This window comes from Bicyclus anynana, chromosome Z (genome assembly GCF_947172395.1).
Source record: "Bicyclus anynana chromosome Z, ilBicAnyn1.1, whole genome shotgun sequence".
NCBI lineage: Eukaryota > Metazoa > Arthropoda > Insecta > Lepidoptera > Nymphalidae > Bicyclus > Bicyclus anynana.
Window position 1 is genome coordinate 1,723,487 of NC_069110.1, and position 26,934 is coordinate 1,750,420.

Below are 26,934 nucleotides of genomic sequence, written 5' to 3' on the forward strand. Positions count from 1 at the left end.
CATCGTAAACGCAAATTTCTAAAGAATTGGAACAGCGCCATCTAGTGGCACTACTGCACAACTGTTTCAATTCCATATAAATTCGCGTTTACGTTAACGCGATAGTAACAGTATAAAAATATTGAAAACTCCCACTAGGCAGACAGAATAGCGGACGCCCGCGGCGCCGTTCAAGTGAAGCTCTGTTTATTCACAAATCCCACAGATAATATATAATAATACCCTATGCTTTTAATTCAGGGTATAATTTATGTCTGTTCCAAATTTTAGCCAAACTAGTTCTGTAGTTGCGATGTTAATGAGTAACTTACTTACACACAAACTTTCGCTTTTATTCCTGACTTTGTGTATGTAACGCTTTCACGCCTAGCCACCATACCGATTTTAAAAATTCTTTCGCCAATGGAAAGCTCCAATATCAGCAAGTAATATAATGCTATAGTTTATCCTCGTATTTCTACAGGTATGGAAACTACACGTGTAAATCAGCGGGCTTCCGCTAGTTACACTAACATTATAAATTGCCTGGTGACAATCTCAATCTAAAGTTAACTGTTGTATGCCCTTCCGGCTTCTGTGTTCTCAGGCACGTAGAATTTGAGCACCTTCATGGCAAGAGTGAATAGGCAACTTCTAGATAAGCGCACTGCATCTTAAATCTCACCATCGTTTTCCATTAGGCACGATTGTAGTCGCAAAGCTTAACATAAAAAAATTCTGGTTTTAATATTTGGCTCGTAGTAATCATTTCATTAGGTAGTTACGGTTAGTTGATTTAACTCTGGATTACCAAGTATGCCGAATATACAAAATAAAGCATACCTAAAGTCGAACAATGTACAAAATCAGCCGAGTGAATTTAAAAACTTTCGCGAACGAAGAACAGTTGCTATGCGCTAAACGGGACCTTTCAATACAGTGGCAAAAGTAGGCCATAATTTTGGAAAAGTGCATTTTAAAATAGTCGCCAATGTATACATCCATCGTGACCTTTGTTTGCTATCAATGCCCATGTACCGTATTTTTCAAATCCCAAGCGAGCCTTTTGTGGAATAGGAATCAGAATGGTCGTTCCAACATATTGGAGCGACCATTCTGATTCCTATTTCGAGTATTGGAAACTGCGCAGAGAATATTTATTCACACGAACAAAAAACTACAAACAAATCCCATTTATATGAACATGTTTCGTACATCGTCTGTAATTGTTAATAGAAGAAGATTTAATGAATTATGCAACGGGGATAAGTTAGGGCATTGCATTAATACTTTAGGTATAAGTTGGTATACCAGCGGACGCTCGTGACTTTGTCAGTGTGAAATTCAGTTTTAAAGAAATCCCGCGGGAGCCATGGACTTTTCCGGGATAAAAGTAGCCTTTATGTTGCACTACAACCTCCTATATTTCTCAGTGAAAGTTTCGATAAAATTGGTCCAGCCGTTCAAAAAGATTAACTGGACAAACAGATAGACGGAGAAAATTAAAAAATCTTAAAATTAAAGTATCTTGTGATTATCTATAGACATTTGAACAAGTCTTGAAATCATAAGCAAAAATTATAATTTTAGGAATAGGACCTCGACATAGTAGACCATATTCTTCTTGATAATATTTATTTCGATAAATTTCGTGGTTTAAAATGCGACTAAATTCAATTAAGACAATTAGCCACTTTTTCTGCCTCAGTTTTGACGCGCTACTGCCATATCTCTAGTATAAAATATCGTTGATTATCAGCCTGTTTTTAATGACCAGTAGTAGGCCATCCCCCCCCCCCCCTCTTGTAGGAGAGGGAATATGGAGCTTACACCCATTACGCTGCTCATTGCGAGTTGATAATTACTGTACAAATTTTCAGCTTTCATAAAATAACGAAGGTTATGACCATTAGAATTGCATTCTCAATTTAGGAATTCAACGTTTAATTTTGCTTTGCTGGAGCTTACACGATAAACAAAGTCATTAAACAAAAAGGTCATAGTGAAATAAAAGGGCATGGCGCAAACACGTGTTAATATTACGAGTAGCTGGACAATCATCACCCTTTTGTGCAATCAGAAGTTCGTTTTTTTATTGTTAAAGAATAGAACTGTTTTTGTTTCGATATTTTCCTTTTTAATTAAAGAAAATCGTGTAAGATAGAGAATTAGTGTATGCAGTATATGTCAACAGCCTAGACTGTTAATAGATGAGTCTATAAATACAAGCCTCGGACAAGAGGGGGAGTTAGATGCACAATGGTGCTACAGCAGTACATACCACGAGGTACTAAGTAGATACAGTGTTCAACCAACTGGATGTGATAAGCCGAGTGATCAACCGATCACCCAGAGAGTGTGTGCAAACACTACAGTGTCTATCTTAATATACAAATGCGAAGGGTCATTCATCAAGACCGCTTGACGTACAAAGTTAAAATTTGGCAGGGAGTTAGTTCATAGGTAGTAGAGGTCCACTAAGAACAGATTTTGCGAGAGTGCCAGATTGAGGAAGTGGAGGAAAAAGCGGGCGTCCGCTAGTTATTCATAAACATAGAAAGGTTACTTATTTCAAAGGAGGCAGCACTTAATGTTTTAATTCACTGATGTGGTGTCAACTACTGTGTCTACAAAACGTAGAAGACGGTTTATACAATCGGTATCAGTTGCCGGGGCACAGGATTACAAAGGGACAATGAGACGTAGACGCGTTAGAAGGAAGCATATAAAAATCTAGGCCAGTTAGAAATAGAGCAGCCTCGACATTTCCGAGGCATTCAAAGTACGGTGTCGGATATAGTCGGCGGTTTAAGCTGCCGCCCGCCCGCCCGTGCTGGTGCCGCTCGACGCGTCATTGTTGTAGAATGCGATCCGCTGCCGATTAGCCGCACCCTCTTTATAATATATAACAATACAATACTATACAAAACAATGCAACGTATAATGCAATATGGTGACAAATTGCTTCTTTAACCAGTGCTAACTTTATCGAAACATTAGTAAACGAATATCGTTGTCACTCCCCTCCCCTTGTATCTATTGCTTTGATGAAGTTAAAAGTTGTTTAAAGTTCTATTGGCCTCTATTTGACGGCCTCCGTAGCGCAGTGGTATGCGCGGTGGATTTAATGACGGAGGTCCTGGGTTCGATCCCCGGCTGGGCCGATTGAGGTTTACTTAATTGGTCCAGGTCTAGCTGGTGGGAGGCTTCGGCCGTGGCTAGTTACCACCCTACCGACAAAGACGTACCGCCAAGCGATTTAGCGTTCCGGTACGATGTCTTGTAGAAACCGATAGGAGCGTGGATTTTCATCCTCCTCCTAACAAGTTAGCCCGCTTCCATCTTAGATTACATCATCACTTACCATCAGGTGAGATTGTAGTCAAGGGCTAACTTGTAAAGAATAAAAAAAAAATATATATTGGCCGTTAGCGCTGCAGGCATGTGAGTTTCCTTGATAGTCAGTTGCTGACATAACCAGAACATACCTTCAGAGTTGATGGTGGAGTCTCTAAAAACAGCCAAACTTCGCATTTCGAAAGTAAACTAAGCCTAAGAAATTAATTAACTTCGATTTCGATTTCTATTTTGAATTCGGAAGTAAAGAAAACGATTATTCGAAAAATAATGACGGGATGTAATAAATATCAGTTAGCTTATGTAACCCGACTTTCTTTACTTGCGCACAATGACTCCTTTTGCGCCATACGGCATGGCATTTGAGCATTTTATTGGCGTATCGAAATACAGCTTGTGGCAAGTATGAAGAGCGGAAACGCCATTAGTGCTCGGCAATGTCTTTAGGACTCGAATACCTTTGGTATTAGAACCTGCGATGGCGAGACTTTCGGAAAATATAAGCTTGTTTGTCAGCCCTGCTTCTAATATAATTACGTTAACGATTCAGACCCTCAATCGTCCAAAACTAAAGCTAGTCTATACTAATAATACAAATGAGAAAGTAAGTGTGTCTTAATTGTCTATATCTGTATATGTCTGTCTGTCTCAGAAAAATTCATGCCCGCGAGGTTTTGTTTAATTACTTATTCAGAAACAGAATTTCATGTGAACAGAGTCACGGACATGCGATAGTCTATGGTATTATTATAAGGAAGTAAAGTGTGTGGTACTGCAGGGGGTTATATCTGGATCTATAAAAGGAGTTAAACCAATCCAACTCTATTGGGCAGCGTTTGAGAAACTTCGTGACATTTTTTCTTCCAAAATTCCTCAGTGCTTGAAGATGCTCTATGGGCCTCTTAAGAAGGCTCAGAGTCACTCAGCGGATGATGGAGCGAGCTTGCAGTTTATCTGCGCGATAGAATCAGAAATGAGGATATCCACAGGAGAACCATAGTCACCGACATAGCTCAGCGGGTCGCAAAGTTGAAGTGACAATGGGCAGGGCACATAATTCGAAGAGCCGATGGACGCCGGGGTCCCAAGGGACTGGAATGGTGACAGTGTATCGGAAAGCGTTTTTTTTAAAGAATATTTGCCACATCTTTTTTTTTTATTTATTTTAAATATGACCAATATTCCCCTCCAACTAGTCGGGAAAGACTGTACTTAGGAGTGGGTACGACAATAGACCAACAGGATCGAACAACCACCACTCGGTGATGAGTCCAACCGCTCTTACCGTTGAGCTATTGAGGCAGTGTTGCTCGATCCTCCACTAGATGGATTGATGACATCAAGCAGGTTGCAGGGAGCTGCTGGATTTTGGTGGCCCGAGACCACGGTGTTTGGAAGTCTATACAAGAGACCTATGTCCAGCTGTGGACGTCTATCAGCTGATCATGATGATAATAATGATGAATATATGGATCTAGTGAACTGATTTTGAAAATTCTATTACCAAGTGAAAGCCACGTTATTTGTGAGTATCATAGGCTATATTTTATCCCCGTATTCTCACGGGAAGGGGAACTATGCGGGTAAAACCGCGGGCGTCTGCTAGTGTTTCATATTGTTTCGGAACTATAAAAATCTCCAAAGATGCATCCGACAACCTTGTACCTATAACAATTAACATATAGTTGTTAACCTGTAAAGTCAGCCATTGACGTTCAATTATTCTGACGTTTCTGCAGCGCAAACGGCAGCGAAGACGTTTCATAAGTCGTGCCGACATACACGCAGTGACCAATACTCGATCAGTTACAGATATTTGTTTATGTAGGTAATTGAAAATGAGGTGCTATAAAATATACTCGTATTTGTAGTTGTAGGTGTAAAAAATAGCACCCGATAATAAATTTACTATACAGCCCAGCTGATAAGCCGGCTCCTTGCGCGTCAAGCCCTTATCACTCTGTCACTTTTCCGCAGAGGGATGCCAGTGGCCAAGTTTTCTTTTAGACGTGAATATTTTTCAATTTACGTTATTTCTTTTAATTATTGCATTTTATTTTTTTATATTAGTTATACGGTAGAAGTTTTAGAGGCGTACCAGCTAAATCTACATCCATTACTTGATGGGCTGACTAGAACTGTAGCAGTTTCTATATTATAACAAACTAGCCGACACCCCGCGGTTTCGCCTGCATAGTTCTCGTTCCCGTGGGAGTATGGGATAAACACATATAATGTGGCTTTCTATTGGTAAAAGAATTTTCAAAATCGTTTCAGTCTCTACAACCTCACAAACTTTACCTCTTCAAAATAAGTCTTTATTATATTCAAAGTTGCTATAAAATCTTTGAATGATAACGAATTTGGTTGACATGGAGAATAATATGATCTGGGATTATGGTTCGGGATCAGTTGTTCACCCTGCACACGGCGAATCCACAAAATAGTGTGTTATAATACAAGGTACAACATAGTGGATTTGAGGTTTTTATAAATCCCGCGGAAACTACAGATTTTCCTGGATGAAAAAGCAAGCCTTTAAATTGCTTAATAACCTCCTCTATTTTCCAGGGTAATTCCTCGTGAAAATCGGTTCAGCCTTTCCAGAGATAAGACAGAGATAAACATTTTAAAATAACTATAAGCACTTGATAAAACACGGTTATTTTGAAATCAGAGACAAACACTTCAATTTTATGTTACGAGTATAATGTAGGTAGGACGACATAATTTATAATTCGGCCACATAATTGGTAACCCTACCGTTCACCTACATTCTATATACGTATATTACTACGGCATTTTAATTTGTATATTTTGGACGAGTTTATCAGTGGCGCGGAGATACGTCAGATTTGTGTTATTAAGTGCTTGTTTTAGATAAGATAGCGTATTTTGCAGTCACTATTCCGGGAGTTAGGATGAGCACCAAAATGGCTGCAGTCATCAAGTTTTCTAGAAATGTTTGATTTAAGTTATATTGAAAAACTAGCGGACCCGGTCAAGCTTCGCTTTGACTTTAGTGCACTTCTTCCATACCCTTCCCTACCATACCCCTGCCCTATCCCCACCCTACCCCTACCCTACTCCTACCTTACTCTTACCCTACTCCTACCCTACCCTATACATATTAAAATTTAAATTATTACGAATCGTTTGTATGGCAGTATATATTTCTTTTTTAGTCTTTTTAAATTTTTCTCGCCGTAAAAACCGTCCTAGAACTTCTACGAGCATTTAAAAAAAATAATTAGCCAAATTAGTCCAGGCGTTGTTAAGCGCTTACCAACGCATTTTGCGATTAATTTTTATATTATAGATTACATTAACTGTCTTTTTAAATATACCAAATAATTCCTTTTTTCATCTATTATAACGAAAACTACTCAAACTTGATGTTTCAAAAGTGCTTGTATTCTACTATAAAAACTTTTAATAGTTGCATAGTGCGGTAGTAAACTGTAGAGCATACACTCGCAATAAATGTTTATAGTTCATTGAAGTTATTGTAGGAAATGTCATTTACGTTTCACAAGTGGAGGAGCAATGTACGGTATACTGGTAAAAATTTGCGAAGCAGCTGGTAGAAGTCACTGTAAGCGATTTTCACGCTTTTACGATTTCAATGACGGAGCCCTTGGCCCACATTCAGGGCTTGACTATTCTGATGGGAAATCAATGCTCTCAGCTGCAATTAACGGTGCTTCAGCGAAGTGACCCATAGATTGTAATCTATGGGTCACTACTCACTTATAAGCATTTTAACAAGACAGGTGACCCATACTGGATTCCATTTGAAAGTTCTAAGAACAATGCAGAAATAAAAGCCTAGGATTGCTTGGAAGTTTGTCATTTAATTCGTTCATAATAGGGTAGGGCATTGGGCCAGTGTGGTGGACTGTTGGCCCAACCCCTGTCATTCAGAGGAGACTCGAGCTCAGCAGTGAGCCGAATTTGGGTTGATAATGAATGATGATGATGAAATAACCGTACACAGTTAACACAAAAAAAATGCATGCAATTTGTTTCTGTTAGTACTCTGCGCCGTCACTAGATGGCCCTTTTTCACTACTGGACCACGCTAACGAAGTTTGCGTGCAATAATATAAGGTGGAAGATATTTTTTGTTCTAGTATTAGCTATCATACCATTTTTCCAATTTTTGAGCTCCACAACTTTCTTGAGTGAAAGTTGTGGAAAGAAACGTTAAGATTTAATTTATTTCATTTATTACAAGTGGAGTCGGAGGTCTTGGTGGCTGGTTAATGGCTACACATATTTCTTGATTTTAAACTAACAATTTTTAATTAAAGTTATAGTAATAGAAACGATACTCGTAGTAAAAACGGCTGAACCAATGTTAATGGAACTTATACAAAGATAGGTTTTTGGGCTACACGTAACATTTTTGGCTGGTGGGAGGCTTCGGCCGTGGCTAGTTACTACCCTACCGGCAAAGATGTACCGCCAAGCGATTTAGCGTTCCGGTACGATGTCGTGTAGAAACCGAAAGGATTGTGGATTTTCATCCTCCTCCTAACAAGTTAGTCCGCTTCCATCTTAGACTTCATCATCACTTACCATCAGGTGAGATTGTAGTCAAGGGCTAACTTGTAAATAATAAAAAAAAAAAACATTCATACCCGGTAAAATCAAGCGTTAGCTTTTAGCGATCTCTGTGGTAAAATCCATGATTTTTAAAATGTTTTCCGATGAGGCATTAAACAATACAACCTTATAAATAATTTGTTAGGAAAAGTAACGTTTGACGGGTCAGCTAGTAATTTTATATAGGACATAGACCTTTTCTGAAATAGACCGCCTATTTTCCATACAAATACTTTTTGCGGAACAACCGTGTGGTCTTATTTGGAGATTGATCCATATACCTAATTGGGGTCGGTGAGGAACCGCCCGGAGGAGGAGGGGATGGAAGAGGGGAGGGGGAGGAGGTTCGTCGCCGCATGCTCGAGACCTCATTCATTCTATTCCCTGGTCGAGACATCGTGCCGCCACGTTGAAACTCTGGCACAGGTGGAACTGCCTTGATTTATAACCGCGAGAACCGGGTTTGATTTATCATCATTTTAATATACCATTAGCTGTCTAAAAAGATCAAAAGTTATCAACCATTTATTACCCCTATTTATTGACCCGTTTCCATGGTAATTTAAGCCTTTACTAACCTCTAATATGTAAATGTTTTCTGTCCCAAATAAATAAAAATATAAATTAAATAAAAATGAAATAAAATCAGCACGTCAAATAATATGGTAATAGCTAAAAAGTGTGTATTTAAATAAGTGTAATCTGTAAATTTGAGAGTATTTTAGAATGCAATCACCTCAACTTGCCGCTCTTCAAGTTAAACTTAGTGTACTGGAAAAGGACAAGCTTAGAATTTTATACGGTTTCCTTGCATTTTTCCTGCGCGAGTTATATTTAAGATCTATTCATAGAATATCTATATGTTTATAATAAAACTGTAAGAGGTCAAATTCTGTATATCGGAGATATTTTGAAAATCTTAGTTGGAGGGCATTATACCTATAATCGATACTGAAGCCTAAAATATTTGTGTTTTGTTTTTTGTCTGTCTGTCTGTCCGTTTTTTATGTTGACCGGGCATCACGCTAGAACTACTGAATGAAATGCGGACGACTTCGTCCACGTAAAATACAGTTTAGACAGGCAGACTTACAAAAAATTAAAAAAAACCTTGATGTCTACCACCACTGTTTATAATATTAGTCTAGATCAGGGTTTCCCAAAGTGGGGTACGCGAAGTCCTAAGGTTCGATATTCGACGGCAGGGGGTTCGCGACAAGATTTACGTAATGGTGGCTTGATAACTTATTAATTCCACTTGTGTTCAGCTTCTCGCTAATCGTAACTAAAGAACCTTTCTTTACATTAGTGACAACAGCTACGAGCAAGTATACAATGGGGGTAAGCCGATAGGGGTAAGTAGACATCCCTGCGACTCGGGGCTTCCTTGCCGTGCAAGGCGCCAGTCGCTATCGGTAATTGAATAAAACATATCTCACCCTCCACCACCCCACTAGAAGTACTTTTACTGGAATAATTACTGTTCGCGTGTTATGCCAATAACAGAGAACTTCATCTAATGAATTCTTATAGATACAATTATTTTGAGATACAAATATTACATTTGGTAAACAAAAAAAAAATATAAACCTTAGCTGAGTTTGTTGTGGACTCTTCTCGGACAAGGTGCGTTTGGAACCTTCATAACTTTAATTTTAAGTTTTCTACTTTACGTACCACCATTAAATTAAATTATGATATAACTTTTAACAAAAAAATTGAACTGACTTCAAAATCACACTAATAAACTAAGCGAAAATTAACATCGTATGCGCTACCTTCTGATCTCTTTGAAGGCAGTGCCAAGCCAGTGACGTATTAATTAAAGCCGTTTATGAAAGAACCACGGTCTTTAAATCCTAAAAGTTTACTGTATTTTATACTTGATCAGTTGATTGTCTGTATCTTTACCTGTTACCATAGCTACCACATTCCAAATTCCATAATTGGCTACGGTACTTAACTATCGGCATTGGTATTATAAGTTTTAGCTGACAAATTTTCATAATTCACCATCATTGACAACCCATAATTGGCTCACTGTTAAAGACTAGTCTCCTCTCACTATTAGCAGACTTCAGATAATTAAGAAAATTCTTAGGTATGCAGGTTTCCTCACGATGTTTTTCCTTCACCGTTTATGACACGTGATATTTAATTTCTTTAAATGCACATAATTGAAAAACTGGAGGTGCATGCCCCCGACCGGATTCGAACCTATCGAAGGCAGAAGTTATATCCACATGGCTATAACGTCTTTTGACAAACTTTAACCTTCATAATATGAGATGACGGGCTACGCAGGCTCTCGTAAGAGGCCTACTTGAAAGAAGGGAATTTGATTTGATTTTATGCCCTTGACTTATTTCATTGCTCCGCTGCTTGAAGCCCCTCAGCTGACCCTCGGCCGTCGGTACATCAGATTAAATGACGGCAATTTTATCTATCTTCTTGGAGCACCATCGTAGTTTAAAGGAGTCAATTGAAAGGTTGAAGGGGAACGTTTCTTCGTAACTAAGCGATTTATTTATTACAACACTGTCACGTACAAGTGTTAGCTTTAGCGGTTTCTGTTCTGTGCTTACAATGGACAGGATTGAAATGAAATGAAATGAAATGAAATTTATTGTTAAAATTTTGATTAGGAAGGAGGATTGAGGATTGTTTAGAAACAGAGAAAATTATTATATTATTTGGTCAGTTGAACATAAGAAAAATACAAAAATATTACGGATAAAATTAAATTTTACATTTATATTCGGTACATTGTGTGACGTAACGGGTAGCAGCGACAGTGATTGTACTATTATTTTGTGGTAGAGGAAACACATCGTGCAGGTCCCAGGACTTGTCAGTAGGCTTAAAGGATCCCTTAAGAATGACTCATCTTCCCTGCCCGACGTGTTCTCCGTGCCCACTCTAAACAATTTATGATCAATAATTACAACACAATACGTTATCAATAATCACAACACGAAACATTATTGCACATAATCACTAACGCGACTGGCAGCGTGACGGTGTCTTTGCTGACTAACAAACAACTGAGCTCAAGACCCTCTTATTTATACCAACACAGATAGCTCCCCTCCACAAAACATAAATAATAAATTTTAATACTAAACGCAATCGAGGAACTTGTAAAATTTGTATTCAGCCTTAGTTTTAATAGTAATTCTAGCAAGAACATAATTATAATATCTATCTATTTACACATTAAAAATACCTTGTTGGTTGATACAAAGCCATACTGGCTAACAACTGGAGCAACGAAACAGAGGCAAACGTGCCGGAAAAGATTGGCTCATCATCAACATCATGATGATGGTCGTCCTCTACTGAACATAGGCATGGATTTCCAAACACAACGGTCTCGAGCAGCCAGCATCCAGCGGCTCTCTGCAACCCGCTTGATGTCCTCGGTCAACCTAAACGCCATTCCAGCACTTAGAGACCCCAACGTCCATCGGCTCTTCGAACTACGTGCCCTGCCCATTGCCACTTGAGCTTCGCGATTCGCTAGATTGACTATAATTATATCGATTTATTATCAGCATGTCGTAGATAGATTGCGGTGGGTGGCGGGTTATCACTAAGCCACTCCAATGTTTGCTTGAACTTTATCCCGCTAGATTTTAGACCACAGTTTCTCAACGTAGACGATATCGCCCCCCTGTGGGTGATTGAGGAGTATTTTAAGGGGCAGTGGAGGACAAATAGGGGGTTGAGTCGGCACAGATGGGCCGTCGGCTGATTAAAAGACATAATCTATAGATATTTTTCCATTGTGTGTAAGAAAATATTTTAAACTTATTTGTGTATAGCAGATATGCACCAGAAAAAGCCTAATATGCCACTAACCATGTATTTCGTAAAGTGAAATAGACAAATGTCAACCAGTAATGGCGCACTCGAAAATATCGCTAACTTCTATAAAGAAATGGGACTGTGACTGCTCAGCCGCCATTTTGTCATTTCTCTTCACGATATATTTATTATGTCGTTGGTGGAATTCTAGGCCTACTGGTAAACTTTAATCCATACATATAATAAAATGTACAACATGTGCACTAGGTGAATTAACAGATCGCCGTTCAAAATATTACAATAATATTCCAAGATATAGTGACTGGCATAAAGGTATAAGTATAAAATGGTAATATAATATTACTTTAATGAATTCTTACAATGAAGCTTAACAAAAGCCATAAAAATTTGCTTTCATTCGAGCTTTCTAACTTTTATCTAAGTCTATTTGCTCTTTTAATTGGTTTTAATAGTATGTTTTTTTTTTTGTGTGGACAAAAAATGCTAAATTTCAATACGTATAAGTAGATATTTTCGATGGTATGAAGTGGTTATGAAGTCTATTAAAGTCAAAGTCAACCGAGTCATAATTTAAAATGAATTAATGTTTGTCTTGTTACAACTGGAAATCGGCATGACTTATTACTTTACTTACAATATGTTACATATTTTGGTATAGTAAAATTAAAAAAAAGAAATCTTAATTTGTAATTCTGTATGAAGTAATGAACAATTAATAATTAAACTAAGTATTGTGTAAGTATATTAAAAAAAAACCTGTGTTAAGTTAAAACGCATGCAAGCATGAAGTTCTACAATTTTCCCCTCAGCCTGACGCGTCAGTATTATACCTTATGATCATCATCATTATCAGTCTATTTTAACGGACCCTGACAAGGCCAGGCATCGCTCCTTTTAGAAGAAGTGATATTGAGCTTAGATGTGATAATAACTTTTTAACGATCACTATTAAATAGTAATAATGACCGCGAACGTCAGTTTAAGGAGTTCTCAAAGGCACGGGGTTGTAACATCAACAACTTCTCAACTCCAGAAAAAATTAAAGCTCAGTATATCATAGTCGTGATAGCCCATAGATATGGCCTCTGCCTCCGATTCTGGAGAATGTAGGTTCAAATCTGGTCCGGGGCATGCCATTCCAAATTTCTGTTATGTTCATTTTAAGAAATTAAATTTCACGTGTCTCAATTTGTGAAAGAAAAACATCGTGAGAAAACCTGCATAGCTGAGAATTTTCTCAATTCTCTGTTTATTAGTATGCGAAGGCTGCCAATTTACACTGGGTCAGCGTGGTGGACTATTTGGCCTAATCCCTCTCATTATGAGAGGAGACTCGATCAGCCCTGAGCTGAATATGGGTTGAAGCATTATTTATTATTATTATTATATCATAGTTGGATCCAGGATTCGTATCCAAGATCTCGTTAGCTGAAACCAATAGGGTAACCACGATACCATAGAGGTCATTGACCTCTTTAGATAAGTAAGCTTATTAAATGATAGTATGACTTCTGTAAGAAATAATAGAAGAGCATGTTGACATCCCTATGTGAATGACATTTATTCGACCTACAGTAAACACTGTACTTATTTGCGTTACTGATATGAACACCTAAGGTGTGGAATGCCCTTCCAGCGTCCTTCTATCCTACGACATATGTATTTAATGAATGAATTACATAGTGAATAAGCACCTTATAGTTATCTAGTAAATTCCTCCCACATATAACAGCTTTGACGGCTGCGTGGCGTAATGGGTAGTGCAGTTTTCTGCATCAAAGGCAGTGAGTTCGATTCCCACAACTAGATAATACTTTTGTGATAACCTTATAATCTATGTTGTAAACACTGTTTTGTAGTGTTAACCTAATTTATAAAGCTATACAGGGTGCTCGGGAGTATTTCCCATAACTTCATGCTATTTTTGTTTCAACTAAAAAAAACTTTTTAGTGATATTAGTCATAGTTATTTGAATTACTTTGTATGAAAACACAAAGTAATTCAAATAATTCCGACTATCCATATAACACACATCATCATCATCAACTCCTATTCGGCTCACTGCTGAGCTCGAGTCTCCTCTCATAATGAGAGGGGTTAGGCCAAAAGTCTACCACGCTTGACACACCCAGAGAATTGAGAAAATTCTCTAGTATGCAGGTTTCCTCACGATGTTTTTCATTCACCTTTTGAGACACGTGATATTTTATTTCTAACATACGCTTTTAGGTAAAATTAAACGAAATATTGTTTATTCAATGATAAGTTAAGATGATGATGACAGTACTAGACTACATTTTTGACGAGAGCGACGACCTCTGTGGTGCAGTGATTTACTTGATTACTTCAGGACAGGCCTGATATAAGTCCTTGCACTTTCTGATAGTGGTATGGATGGATGGAGCCTGTATCTGACTTTGTCGATATCGATACGAGATATTGCAACTGGCACTCCGCACTTCACTAGTAAGCTAGGTACTTCATGATATTTATCAATGAATAAGTTTTACTACGTCATTATTATAAGGATGCGTCTATAAGGGATACATTTTATTATCTATTTACAAAAGAAATATTATTTACTGATCTATTTACAAAAGAAGTTATTTACTCAGAAAATATTAATTTTAGAACACATCTTCCTTGGACACAGGGAGCAACCTGTATAATAATACGTTCTTAACATATATCACACCGGCAAAGTTTTCTAATATTATTGTATGCTTATTTTCAGGTACGTAAAAAATATACGAGACACGCGAAGGCAATACCGAAGATACAGGAAGTATAAAATATATTTCTTAAAGTATAATATATTTCTAGGCTTAGATATTCCAAATAAAATAAATGTTTAACTAGACTGCGTAAAACGTAATGGAAAATCCAGAAAATATCCTTTCGACCGCAGAATATAATGTACTCTAAGTATTAATACTTAGAGTATAAATTAGATCTAAGTATAAAATATATATGATACTGATTCTATAAAGATATCTTATTTCCGTGCTTTCAACCTACTTCTTAGATAACTGAGAAAAATTTAATTTTCCGACTAATCGGAGGGTAACGGAAATATTTGCCATGCATATTTAAAACATATGGCAAATAATCCTTAAAAAACATTTAAATCACCTCATAATACATATGTTGAACGACTTCAAACTGTAATACGAGCCACAGAAAGAGACTTACCTACCTATTTTCATATAACTATACCTATAATTGTCTTTAGCCAGTGGGTTAACAAGAAAAATCATTCAGGTATTTGTTTTTAATGAGACTAATCATTTTTCATACTTTGCTGGGTCCAAAATTAATGAATGAACCATGACAATGTCCAAATTAGTGTAATTTATTAATACTTAAAAAAATTAAAATCACCTCATAGCATGTTGAACGACTTCGGACTGTAAAACTGTAAAACAAGCCACAGATAGAGACATATCTACTTTCATTTAACTAAAGCTATAATTGTCTTTCGCTAGTCGGTTAAAAAGAAAAAAACTTCAGGTTTTGATATTTTTTTTAATAAGACTGACCATTTTTCATACATTGCTGGGCCCAGATTTGACGAATGAAACATAACAATGTCCAAAATAGTGTAATTTATAAAATAAGTAGTCGACGCCCGCGTCTTCGTCCGCCCTTAGACCTCCTTAATCCACCCCTGTTGCAAATTCCCCCTAGCGTTATCTTATATATTAAAAACAAATGCTTGAGAGTTCGAGAGTCAAGTTCTGAAGTATTTATTCCAACATAAAGCAATAATGCACAGTTTCTCCACGCTATAAACAATAAATCGTTGCATTTTTTTTAAAACTAAAGCCAGTAACAATAGTTGTTTATTTGCACTTTTTGTATTGAAAAATTGGATTTTTTTTTGTATTTATGTATCTACTAAGACGTTCTTATCGTTTTATCATCTAAAAATTATTTTTATAATTATACTTACTAATTTTCTTTTTTTGGAGAATGGTCACAATTTCTTGATTAAAAAAGCTAATTTTTAAAATGTTAATGATGATTCAAACCATATTATCTTTAGTTAGAATACTATTATTTTATAATACATTTATATTTTGGAACTCACTATAATAATATACCTTAAAATCCTGTTCATAAATACGGGAGAGCCGCTGCACCCCGCAAGTGCTCGCAGGGCTTAAAACAGAGGGTTAATAGTCTTTATTGAATAGATTATAATATTGACTAATTTATTTATTTTGCAAAAAAACCGACAACAAGCGACAACGTCACCCAGAAATGATAGAAACCCCTTCAAGCACGTTTCTCCCAGAAACCGAAAAAAAAATGAGATCTATATATCCTATTGAACCTCTTATTATGAAATCACCGTACCGTAAATAACCGTAGAATCAAAAACAAATTGCATGCAATGAGTTTCTGTTAGTACTCTGCGCCGTCACTAGATGGCATTGTTTACTTCTGAACCACGCTAACGAAGTTTGCGTGCAATAATATAAGGTGGAAGGTATTTTTTGTTCCAGCATGTCAATCATAACTAGACCTGAAATTTTTGTGCCCCACAACTTTCTTCAATGAAAGTTGTGGCTATAATATTAATTAATTAACATATTAATTTATTTATCTATAATATGTCGCATCCTTGGATTCCCTGGGATTGAATTCGCCAGTGAAGTGAATAGACTGCCTAGACTAGGCCGTTCATTTCATGTACCATGTAGTCCAAGTTTAAATTATTCTCTCTTACAACTCCTCAACATAGGTCTGTTGATATTCGATGAGGCTTCGGCCGTGGCTAGTTACCACCCTACCGGCAAAGACGTACCGCCAAGCGATTTAGCGTTCCGGTACGATGTCGTGTAGAAACCGAAAGAGGTGTGAATTTTTCATCCTCCTCCTAACAAGTTAGCCCGCTTCCATCTTAGATTGCATCATCACTTACTTTCAGGTGAATGATTAGATTGTAGTCAAGCGCTAACTTGTAAAGAACATTAAATACTAGCTATAAACCATCTCCCTGACAAATTTCATGTTTGTACCTACGGTTTTTTGACGGCTTCCGTGGCGCAGTGGTGTTCGCGGTGGATTTACAAGGCGGATGTCCTGGGTTCGATCGCCGACTGGGCCAATTTAGGTTTTAGGCTGGCGATGTAGTGGGCCGTTAAGTAAACTTAATAAAGATGATTAAAGATAATATCAGTTTTAGACTGGTTTAATTTCAGTTTGATTGATAGTTGCTTAATCAAGAGGACATTGTGCAAGTACCTACATGAACAATTTCAACAAAAAACACACTGTGGGTATGACTTCTGCTTTCGATTCGGAGGGGAAGTAGGTTCGAATCCGGTCCAGGGTATGCACTTACAACTTTTCAGTTACGTGCATTTTTAAAATTAAATATCACGTGTCTCAAACGGTGAAGGAAAAACGTCGTGAGGCAATCTGCATACCTTTGAATTTTCTTCTACGCATGTGAGTTCTGCCAATCTCTTTTTCTATATTTTAATATCATTCTGAGAGGAGACTCGTGCTCGATAGTGAGCCGAATATGAGTTTTTAATTGTGATGATTGACACATCTTCCAAACCAAAACACTGTCCTTTAGTCTCATAATGCTTTGGTGTTGTTTGTATCCCAAAAGGCTGTGTGGCCCCTTTCTTTGATCCCCAGGGATCCCCTTCCCCTTTTTAGGGTTGACACCTCACACTTTCGAATAAAAAACCGCAAACACACAGAAAGACATCTTAATATTTTAGATCTAAACCAATATTATAAAATATTTCATTTATTTTTTGTTTATTTGTTACAAATAGGCTCCAAAACAGGCTATTTTATACTCGTACTTGCACGTGAATGGGAACCTACTATGTAGGTGAAATTGCGGGGATCAAAAAATTAAAAAAAAATCAAAATTCATTTATTTCAATTAGGCTTGCGTTTAATAAACACTTTGAACTTTTTTGAGAGACATTCCAGTGGCTTCATGTGATAGTTTATTATAAAAACAAATGCAATTGCCCTTATAAGAATTACTATTTTTTTGTAATCTAGTGTGGTATGCAACAATTTTATTTTTATTTCTGACATTAATGTTATTACAATAACACCTTCTTTTAAAATGGCCTATGTGTTTATGTACATATACTAAATTCTCATATATATATTGACTATGCACATTATTAGGGTATAAAGGCAACCTTGACATGAGTTTTGAAGTTGAGTCCCGTCCGTTTGGATATTGGGGATTTTAAGCTTATTGACAACCCTAAGTTTAGTCCCAGTTAGTTGCAAAAACTATTATAAACTAACTATTACGTCATTGTTTACATACGTAGCTACTCAACTACGTTGGGTGTAGCGTTTGACCTTTCGGTTATCATTAATTGTACCTTGAATTAACTAACTCAAATGTTTACGTTTAACCAAAAGTGTCACAATTGTACCGGAGTGTATCGTAAGGCGAAGTTATTGTTTTCATCACATATTAAAAAATAATAGGCAGATAGAGCGTACGGAACACGACGGTGTTTTAGCCGTTTCAAATACAAAATTTAAACTCGTTCTAAAAATAGACTCATTCTGGATATTTTTTTATTCTATGGTTTGAATACAGTGATGAACTTTTTAATCCATACAGATACACTATTACTAGGAGGAGGATGAAAATCCACACCTCTTTTCGGTTTCTACACGACTTCGTACCGGAACGCTATCTTGGCGGTCGTCTTGCCGGTGGAAAATCTCAACTGGCCCAGCCGGGGATCGAAGCCAGGATCTCCGTTTTGTAAATCCACCGCACATACCGTCATACTGCACCACGGAGGCCGTCAAATGGCCGTCGCTTGGCTGTATCCGTCAGTGCCAAAATTCAAAATTTCAACAAAATAATGCGTGTGTGAAAAGTGTCTTTGGTCCTTTTGCGGATCTCCTCATTTCTGATTGGATCACGCAAAGATACTCTGAGCATCGCCCGCTGTTAGACTCTGAGCCATCTTATGAGGCCTATAGTTAGCGACCAAGTCAAAGGTAAAAACAACACAAACACAGCCCCTAATCCATGGCAGTCCCGCTATTCCTGATGAGAGCACACCAACTAAAACAAGATATCTACGGAGACCCTCAAAGGTCCGGGGTCACCGGTTCGGCGAATGCCTCTTTCAAACTCAGCGTGCTACTACAAGCGGGTCACTGTAGAACACCGTCGAGATGCATGGGGTCAGTCAAGATATGTCCACTACCAACTGCTACTGGGAGTCGTCAAAATAGCTCCGCTCCACCCAGGATGCGAGAACCTGAGGGCATCTGTCACTGTCAGGAAAAGCCTGCAGTGTCCCGCGGCCCCGTGTGCCATTGATTTTGTCGCGTCCCCGACCTTCAGTGCCACCTCCCACCCTCGCCCCCTCTCCTGTCTGTTCCCGAACCGCTACTGGGAGTTTTGGAGTTTTGTTTCAAACAACAACGCCGACTTAGTTACAAATGCGCAAGGGGCGGCAGTAAATGATTTATTTTTACCGAAATGTCGAAGGGTTATTTTTTTAGAGCATATGTTCCTATCGACAACGTCGCCGCGTATGCGGTAGAAGGGGGGGGGGGGGGGTTTAGAAAGGATCCAAAAAAAAGTAATTGAGATAGCAAAGAAGCGATCAGGCAAATGATTAAGCCTTAAAAATAACACTACCAATATAATTGTATTGTGTAATAATATTAATAACTGACGTTTCGAAAGTGCTTGTTAACTAAGCCAAATTGAAATAAATGGATATTGACTTTACTTTTATCTATTTGGGCTTTTGGAATATTTAATTACTTAACTCTCGCTATTGTTGTCTGAAAACATTTTATATTTGTATTAATTAAAACGAATCCATATTCGTTACTTTCGTTAAAAGCCACTATCGGCTTAACCTACATATGTAAATAAATTCTTTTTTGTTTTGTTATTTTTGTTCGATTACAAAAACTTTTATCAGTAAAATCTCAATGAAACGGATGAAAACAAAATATGCCTAATCTAATATGTGTATTATTATATGAAACATAGGAGAGTCGCAACAAAGATAGTGTTTCCAAAAGCTCAATAACAAAGATGAATGTCTTACCAATTTCACAGAGTCATTGCATTGTAGGAAGAAAATCTCGGAGTAGACCGCAGAATTGACCAGGTGTACCTACGCCGTGCTTAAAAGAGACCTTCATTTCAAGACTTTGAAGGGTCCCATTTAAACACGCGTCAATACTCAGTTTCTCAGTCCGCGTTCAGCTTGGTGAGAGGATCTCAAATATTTTTTTTTTATCATCATGAAATAAATAGTTTTCAATTTATTTAAAAAAATAGACCATTCCCCCCCCCTTTTTCTCCGAAACTACCAAAACTAAAATTTTGAAAAAAAAATCAAGTCAGTTTTCTACTTGAAGATTTCCGAAAAACTTCAGAAATATATACCTATCCAAAAAAAATTCTAACTGCATGATGTGACACATCAAATGAAAGAACTTATTAAGAGGATCTCAAATATATATATTTTTTGTAATTTTAAAATGAATACTTTCCAAGTTATTTAAAAAAAAACAACAAAAATTGACCATGCAGCAGACCTGCAGCGCTAGCAGCAGGGCGTCCGATAAAACTGATCGTGTGATGTCATGCACATCGCAACCATCACACCATCAGTTTTTACCCGACTGCAAGAAGGGTTATGTTTTTCTCGCGTATCTTGTATGTAATATACTTTATTGCCTCATATCTTCCAAACCGCTAAATGGATTTACGTACCTAATAAGATATCGTTAGATTTGTCTTAATAACCCAAGTGTTCTTAGATAGGTGAAGTCAAAAAAAACAACATGGAGACGCTATAGACTCGAGGTGGATTTTTTTTAATACCTATTACAATATGGGTACCAAATGGAATGGCTCATCAAGAGGATTTCAAAATTATATAACGATTGGCCACATTAAAAAACCTACAATTAGAAAAACGTTGTTTATTAATCGCTATACAAAAACCCGAGGCGGATGACTAGGTGCGTTGTTAGGCAGTCGGGGTTTTAAAGCTCCTAGGCATTGAATGATCAAGCCTCCTAACTATTAAGTAAGGATTTATTATTATTAGTCGATAGATGAAACATCACAGTCGTGGACATTTTTATTTTCAAATTGGCCTTATCTGGAGTTGGTAGTTAGAATTAAATTGGTACTACAGGTATACCATGTAATGTAGGTCATTATATTATTACTAGGTATATAAAATGAAGGTACCTAGAATGGTAATCGTCCGAGTGAATAGAAACATTATCGAATAGTAGAGATCTATTATTGTCCTTTGTACGTAAGCTACTGGCTACACTTCATTGCGCAAAATTTCTAAATGAGCCATTAACTAAGCTATTTCACGCCCGGCGCCTATATCACAGAATGGAACCAGTACCTGTGTAATATAAAAGTTAACTGTCATCTAGTTCAATGCTACAGTACGCTCAATCCAAGGTCACACAGTACGTAATATTAAATCAGTTGAAAATATTGCCTCCAAGCACACGAAACTCCACCGACCGGTTACAATATAGACGAGGTTTTTGTTCGAGTCACCGGTGCGATTATGTGAAATTATGTCACAGTCGTAATAAATTACGGGAATTGTAAACAAAACATATTGTGGCGCCATCTACATCCTCTAATAGGCATGTCTCGTGCGGCCTTCAAACTCGCTGTCACGTGCAATCACACGCACTGCATTACCGACGTGCGCCGGAACGACCAATCGTGGCCTGCACTGTTTTACCGACACGGCAATCACACGCCAATCGCAATTAACTACACTCCGGCCATCGCGCGCACATGTGACCGGACTCTACTTTATAGTACTCAATATTATTAAATATTTTTACAAGTGTCTATGTTCTTTTTCCTCATTATTTTAACTGGAAAGTGGTAGTTTTAAGCAGTGCTATATTACTGTGAAGTTATTTTAGTCCGCAATGAGTCGGAACGGTAAGTCCGTATGCGATATTTTTTCCTTAAATAGGCACGTGTTGACTAGCGCCAATAATATTGGCGGCTACGAGCGGAACTACGTACTACCGCCAATATTGGTTCCACCTCAGCGCAAGTGCCGTGACGGAGTTCAGTAATAATAAAGTAGATGGCGTTGCTCTTTTAAATGGTTCTTAATTCGAATTTCAACAAGATACGCAGATAACAACCATACTATCATTAAACAGTGATAACAAAGTAGCTAACAATATTCATAGATGTCGCAAATATAATTTTGCTTGTAGTTAGTATTCCATGGAATAATAAATATATTCAGCAGAGAAAAGCGCCCGATAGCTTTCGTAAGCAGGTAGGTAGGTATAGTACTTTATGTAGATTTATTTAATCTTTCAAATTAAAAAATAAAAGAGGACTAAGTATATTTAAAAAAAAAAATAAAAACAAACAAACAAAAAGCCCTTGACAGTATTTTGTAATAGTATTATTGTACTGATTATTCAATGTAAAGTAAAACCACGCATAACTTTTAATACAGTAGTCTGATTTTGATAATTCTTTTTTATTAGATCGGGCCTAATCGGGTATTAATTAAAAGAAACGTTTATATCCTATGGGTGGGAAAATAGGGGTGATCATTAGCCCAGGCTCGCAGTTTTAGCCGCGTAGTTCCCGTTCCAGTAAGAGTACGGGGATAAAGTATAGCCTACGACACTCACAATTAAGTTCGCTTTCAAGTGACACCACAAACTTTAACTCTTTTAAACATTTTAGCAGACGCCTTGCGCTTTCACCCGCGTAGTTCCTGTTTCTGAGAATATGGGGATAAAGTATAGCCTATGACATTTACAAATAACGTGACTTTCTATTGGTGAAAGAATATTCACAATCGTTTCAGAAGATCCAGTAATTAGTATATTATTACTATTTATGTATAGAAGTATAGACACAAAGTCTAATGCTGATTGCTGAGTTGTGTATTACTAACAAGAAAGCATTAACGAAAATTTTGACTTTCAGAGGGGTGGGGGGGGGGGGTGTTTGGTTCACATGAATTTAATTTTTTACACTAATAATAATAATTAGTGTTGGCACTGAAATTTCTGAAATAAATATTCAAAAAAAATTATAACCGACTTCAAAACATAACCCACGAAAGTAAAAAACGAAGAATAACATTATAATATTTTTTACTTACTGATCACTTTGATCACGCCAAGCCCGTCCGGTCCAGTTTTAGTCGTTACTGAAAAAATCACATGAAAGAACAAAGAATCTTTGAGAAAGAAACATCTTTATGATAGTTACGCCTTGATCACCGGCGTGGCATCTCCGTCAAAATGATCAGTAGGTAGAAAATATTATAATGCTATTTTTTTTTGCTTTTCAATTTCGTGGGTACGTTTATGTTTTGATATTGTATTTTTTTTTAAATATTGAAATGTGCATATTTTATACAAACGGATACCCACGATTTCGTCTGCGTGGAAATCGATGTAACTTTTAAACCTCTACTTCACCCCCTTCTGACTTAGGGGAATATATATGACGACCCCGTGGCGCCGTGGTATGCGCGGTGGATTAACAAGACAGAGGTCCTGGGTTCGATCCCCGGCTGGGCCGATTGAGGTTTTCTTAATTAGTCCAGGTCTGGCTGGTGGGAGGCTTCGGCCGTGGCTAGTTACTACCCTACCGGCAAAGATGTCGATGTACGATGTCGTGTAGAAACTGAAAGGGGTGTGGATTTCATCCTCCTTAGAGACAAATTAGCCAGCTTCCATCTAAGATTGCATGATCACTTACTATCAGGTGAGATTGTAGTCAAGGGCTAACTTGTAAAAGAATATAAAAATATATATATAAATATTAAGTGCGTTCAAAGTGTGTTTCCTCGCAAATGTGTTATAAAACGTCATATGACATAATTACAGCCTCTGCTTTCTTTGGCTCGAGCCGCAACATCGCCTCGGCTGGAATTTTTACCGCACTTATATCATAATGTACTATTAGCAAACAACCTGTAGGAATGAATATCTTTGTGATACGGTTTGAGGTTTTATATTAAGTATATTACGAAATGGGACTAGAAAAATATATTATAAATACTTACATATTATCAGCATTTCCTTCAGTAATCGTGTTATTGTAGTACTTTTTATAAAATATATATATTTTTTAAACAAAAACTTTACCTTTAAAATTTTTTGCTAAATAGTTACGGGTTAACGCATGCTGAACTTTGGTAGAGTTGTAATGAGTTACAAATCGGAGAAACGAAATATATATTGTTTGTTTGTAGCGAACTTCAGGTCTTTTACGATTTTAATCTCAAGTTCTCTACAAATCTTACACTTTAGTTACAGCTTGGCCGTTTCTTTGATTTGACAATCATTAGACCCCCCACAAAGTCCAGCATCTAACCTTTGTACCTATCAACCTAACAAGGCCTTGAGTAACAAATGGGTCAATCCTTTCTCTGACTAAATGTAAGATTCGTACATAACTTTGGAATCACGCACAAGTTGCAAGTATACGCTATGATAGAGTTAGAGAGTATGTATTGGATTTCCATGAAAACTCAATTTTTTTTTACAGTTAATGGAATATATTTCCGTATTGGCTGTACATGAAAATATTTCTTGAGGGATACTATTTTAATTATCAGTAAAGTGGTAAAAACTACAGAATTTAAAGACCACTTTTATTAGGTTATGACTTTCCCTAATCTTCAAAAGTATTGGGCGTAATTTGTAGAATTGTAACCGAAAGGGGTGTGGATTGTCATCCTACTCCTAACAAGTTAGCCCGCTTCCATCTTAGATTGCATCATCACTTACCATCAGGTGAGATCAAGGGCTAACTTATACAGAATAAAAAAATGCTTCGTATGTGATTTTTTTTTAAATTTATTTTATGAGTTATTACAATTTATGACGAACAATTTGTATTGAAACTTCGTCTTTTGCGTTTTTTTTTCGAATAAAATAATGGGCTCATTTTATTTTTATAGTTTCATTTTTGTTTTCAGATTTCCTGAGTCACGGGGCTAGTTTCAACAAAAAATACGGTCAGTGGAAAAATTCCTATAAGCCCTCATTCGCATGAGAGTTTTTTTAACGGACGTTAAAAAACATTCCCATACAACAAATGCATTCCAGATTTAAAAACGCTGTCGTTCACACGACAGCACGACGCCTTTTTATCGAGCAGTGTTGCATTTATAATTTTGGGAGTTGGAAATATACCATGAATTAAAAACGTAAATAAAAGCGCAAACGCTCGGTTTTAACCTATCGTTTTTTTAATTCTCGTGCGAATGAGGACAAATCAAAAATCGTGTAATTACGTAATAAGAAGTAATTATGTTACAACAATATTTATTTATCAATAATAAACTTATCGATATAAAAAAATATGTTAAAAGTCGTTACTAATTATACTACTATAGTTAATAATACTACAACTAGTGACTATTTACACGTAAACAGTACGAAAAATTATTTTAATTCGCTACTTCCTAACTATAATTTATTTATGTTAAATACTCAGAATACAGAAAAACACCAACAGCCACGTTCAGATGTCATTATATAGCGCGCAGTGTGTCTAAAAATTGTAGGAACATCCCGCACTAGTCGCACTGCCCACCCGCGTAATGTTGTTAGTTTATTACGCTGTTAAATATTTCCCTATTTTGTGGTAAAAGTTTATAATTTTTCAAGCAAAACAATATGGGTACAGTTCATCGTATTAAATGTTAATTTATGTGGTAAATTAAAATAATTAAATAAAAATCAGTAGGTATCAAGTTTAAAATTATTTAAAACGAACATATGCAAAATTTGTTGTCAATATTTAGGGCTAACTTATAAAGAAGCCATCGGCACTTACTCATCACGAAAAATAAATGCATGTTAACTTTATACTATACTAAACTCTTTACAGACCTTTAAAAAGCTATGATATCGATCACAGCGTTTTAAAGGTCGGTTAAGAGTTTAGTATATACGTATAACATGACCTATTCGCAGTAACTCATTTTCGGTTGTTTACGCGTATCCATAGCAACACGTTAATGTCATAACAATCACATGCAAAATTATTAAAACCTCGTCTTATTTCTCTAAATTTTATGTTTTTTAATATTATGATGCTTAAATATGGCCATGGAATTGGTTTAATGTATTATTAGTATTTGTTTTGAAGAAAAATCATTTTATTTAAGTAATCACCCCTCTTGCTTAAACGAACAAGCAATGAAGTAGGTACACAAACAAACAAACAAACAGAGCAAATAAGCACACAAAAACAAACAAATGTGCAAGATTATTTGTGTAAGAATATTTTACACTTTGTTTATAATTGCACCTGCGCTGATTACCGCCACCGCCGGTTTAACTTACTTGCCTGAACCTATACCTTCCTATTTAGTTGATTAATATTTTCCCTAAATAATAAATCCTTGAGTAGAAATTAAAATTAGGGAAAATAAAAATCATTACATTGGCAGCACTTACAAAATGGATGCACCAGTTTCTATGACAACTAAATACGTAAAAAATATTTAATAATATTTTATAACAATATTTGAATGTGCTACTTGCATATGAATCCCATCCAGTTTTTTTTACCAACGACATTTTTACACACAGGAATAATAAACAATTTTTACACACAAGACGGAAAAATTTTATTTAATTTTCACTACGCTTGCTCAAAAACACTGTCATATTACCACTCCACAGCGGGGCTAAACAAGCATTTCAGCCTCTAGGGGCTAAAGTAATTTTGTTTTTTTTTATTCTTGTCTGTTACGAGTACAAGCCTACTATAAAACGGAGGAGGTTTTATTCGAAAATAGAATCATTATAGGTAAGGCCCTGATTGTTTTGAAAAATAAATAAAAAAAAAATTAGAATGAAATGCAGCGTTCTTGTCTGTGGAATACGTTCATTTTTTTTATTTAATTTTTATTGAGTTGCGAATAGAGCGACATTTGAACACATGGGACCTCCTGTACGGTGTAATACCTTAGCCTTTTTCTCATGTGAAAGAAAAATAAAATTAAAAATCGAGAATTTAAAAAACAATTGGCGTGTATAATACACACTTGACTTTTTTAAGAAATCTATTGTAAATTCGTGACTGTAACTTACATATTCTTCAACATTAATTGTTATTGTTG

The 26,934-nt window shown here is 36.6% G+C and overlaps 1 protein-coding gene across 3 annotated transcripts in view; it reads left to right on the top strand.

The window, feature by feature from the left end:
* Nucleotides 1–26,934, top strand: part of LOC112045504 (hepatic leukemia factor) — a 189,191-nt gene that overhangs the window by 88,240 nt on the left and 74,017 nt on the right. For 2 of the 3 annotated variants that reach the window (XM_052890538.1, XM_024081697.2), the window contains exon 2: nt 24,778–24,816. In XM_052890538.1, the coding sequence (XP_052746498.1) occupies nt 24,778–24,816 (39 nt within the window). Of the gene's footprint in view, nt 1–21,608; nt 21,750–24,777; nt 24,817–26,934 lie in introns of those variants that run through there. The other variant, XM_052890539.1, reaches the window with a different exon arrangement.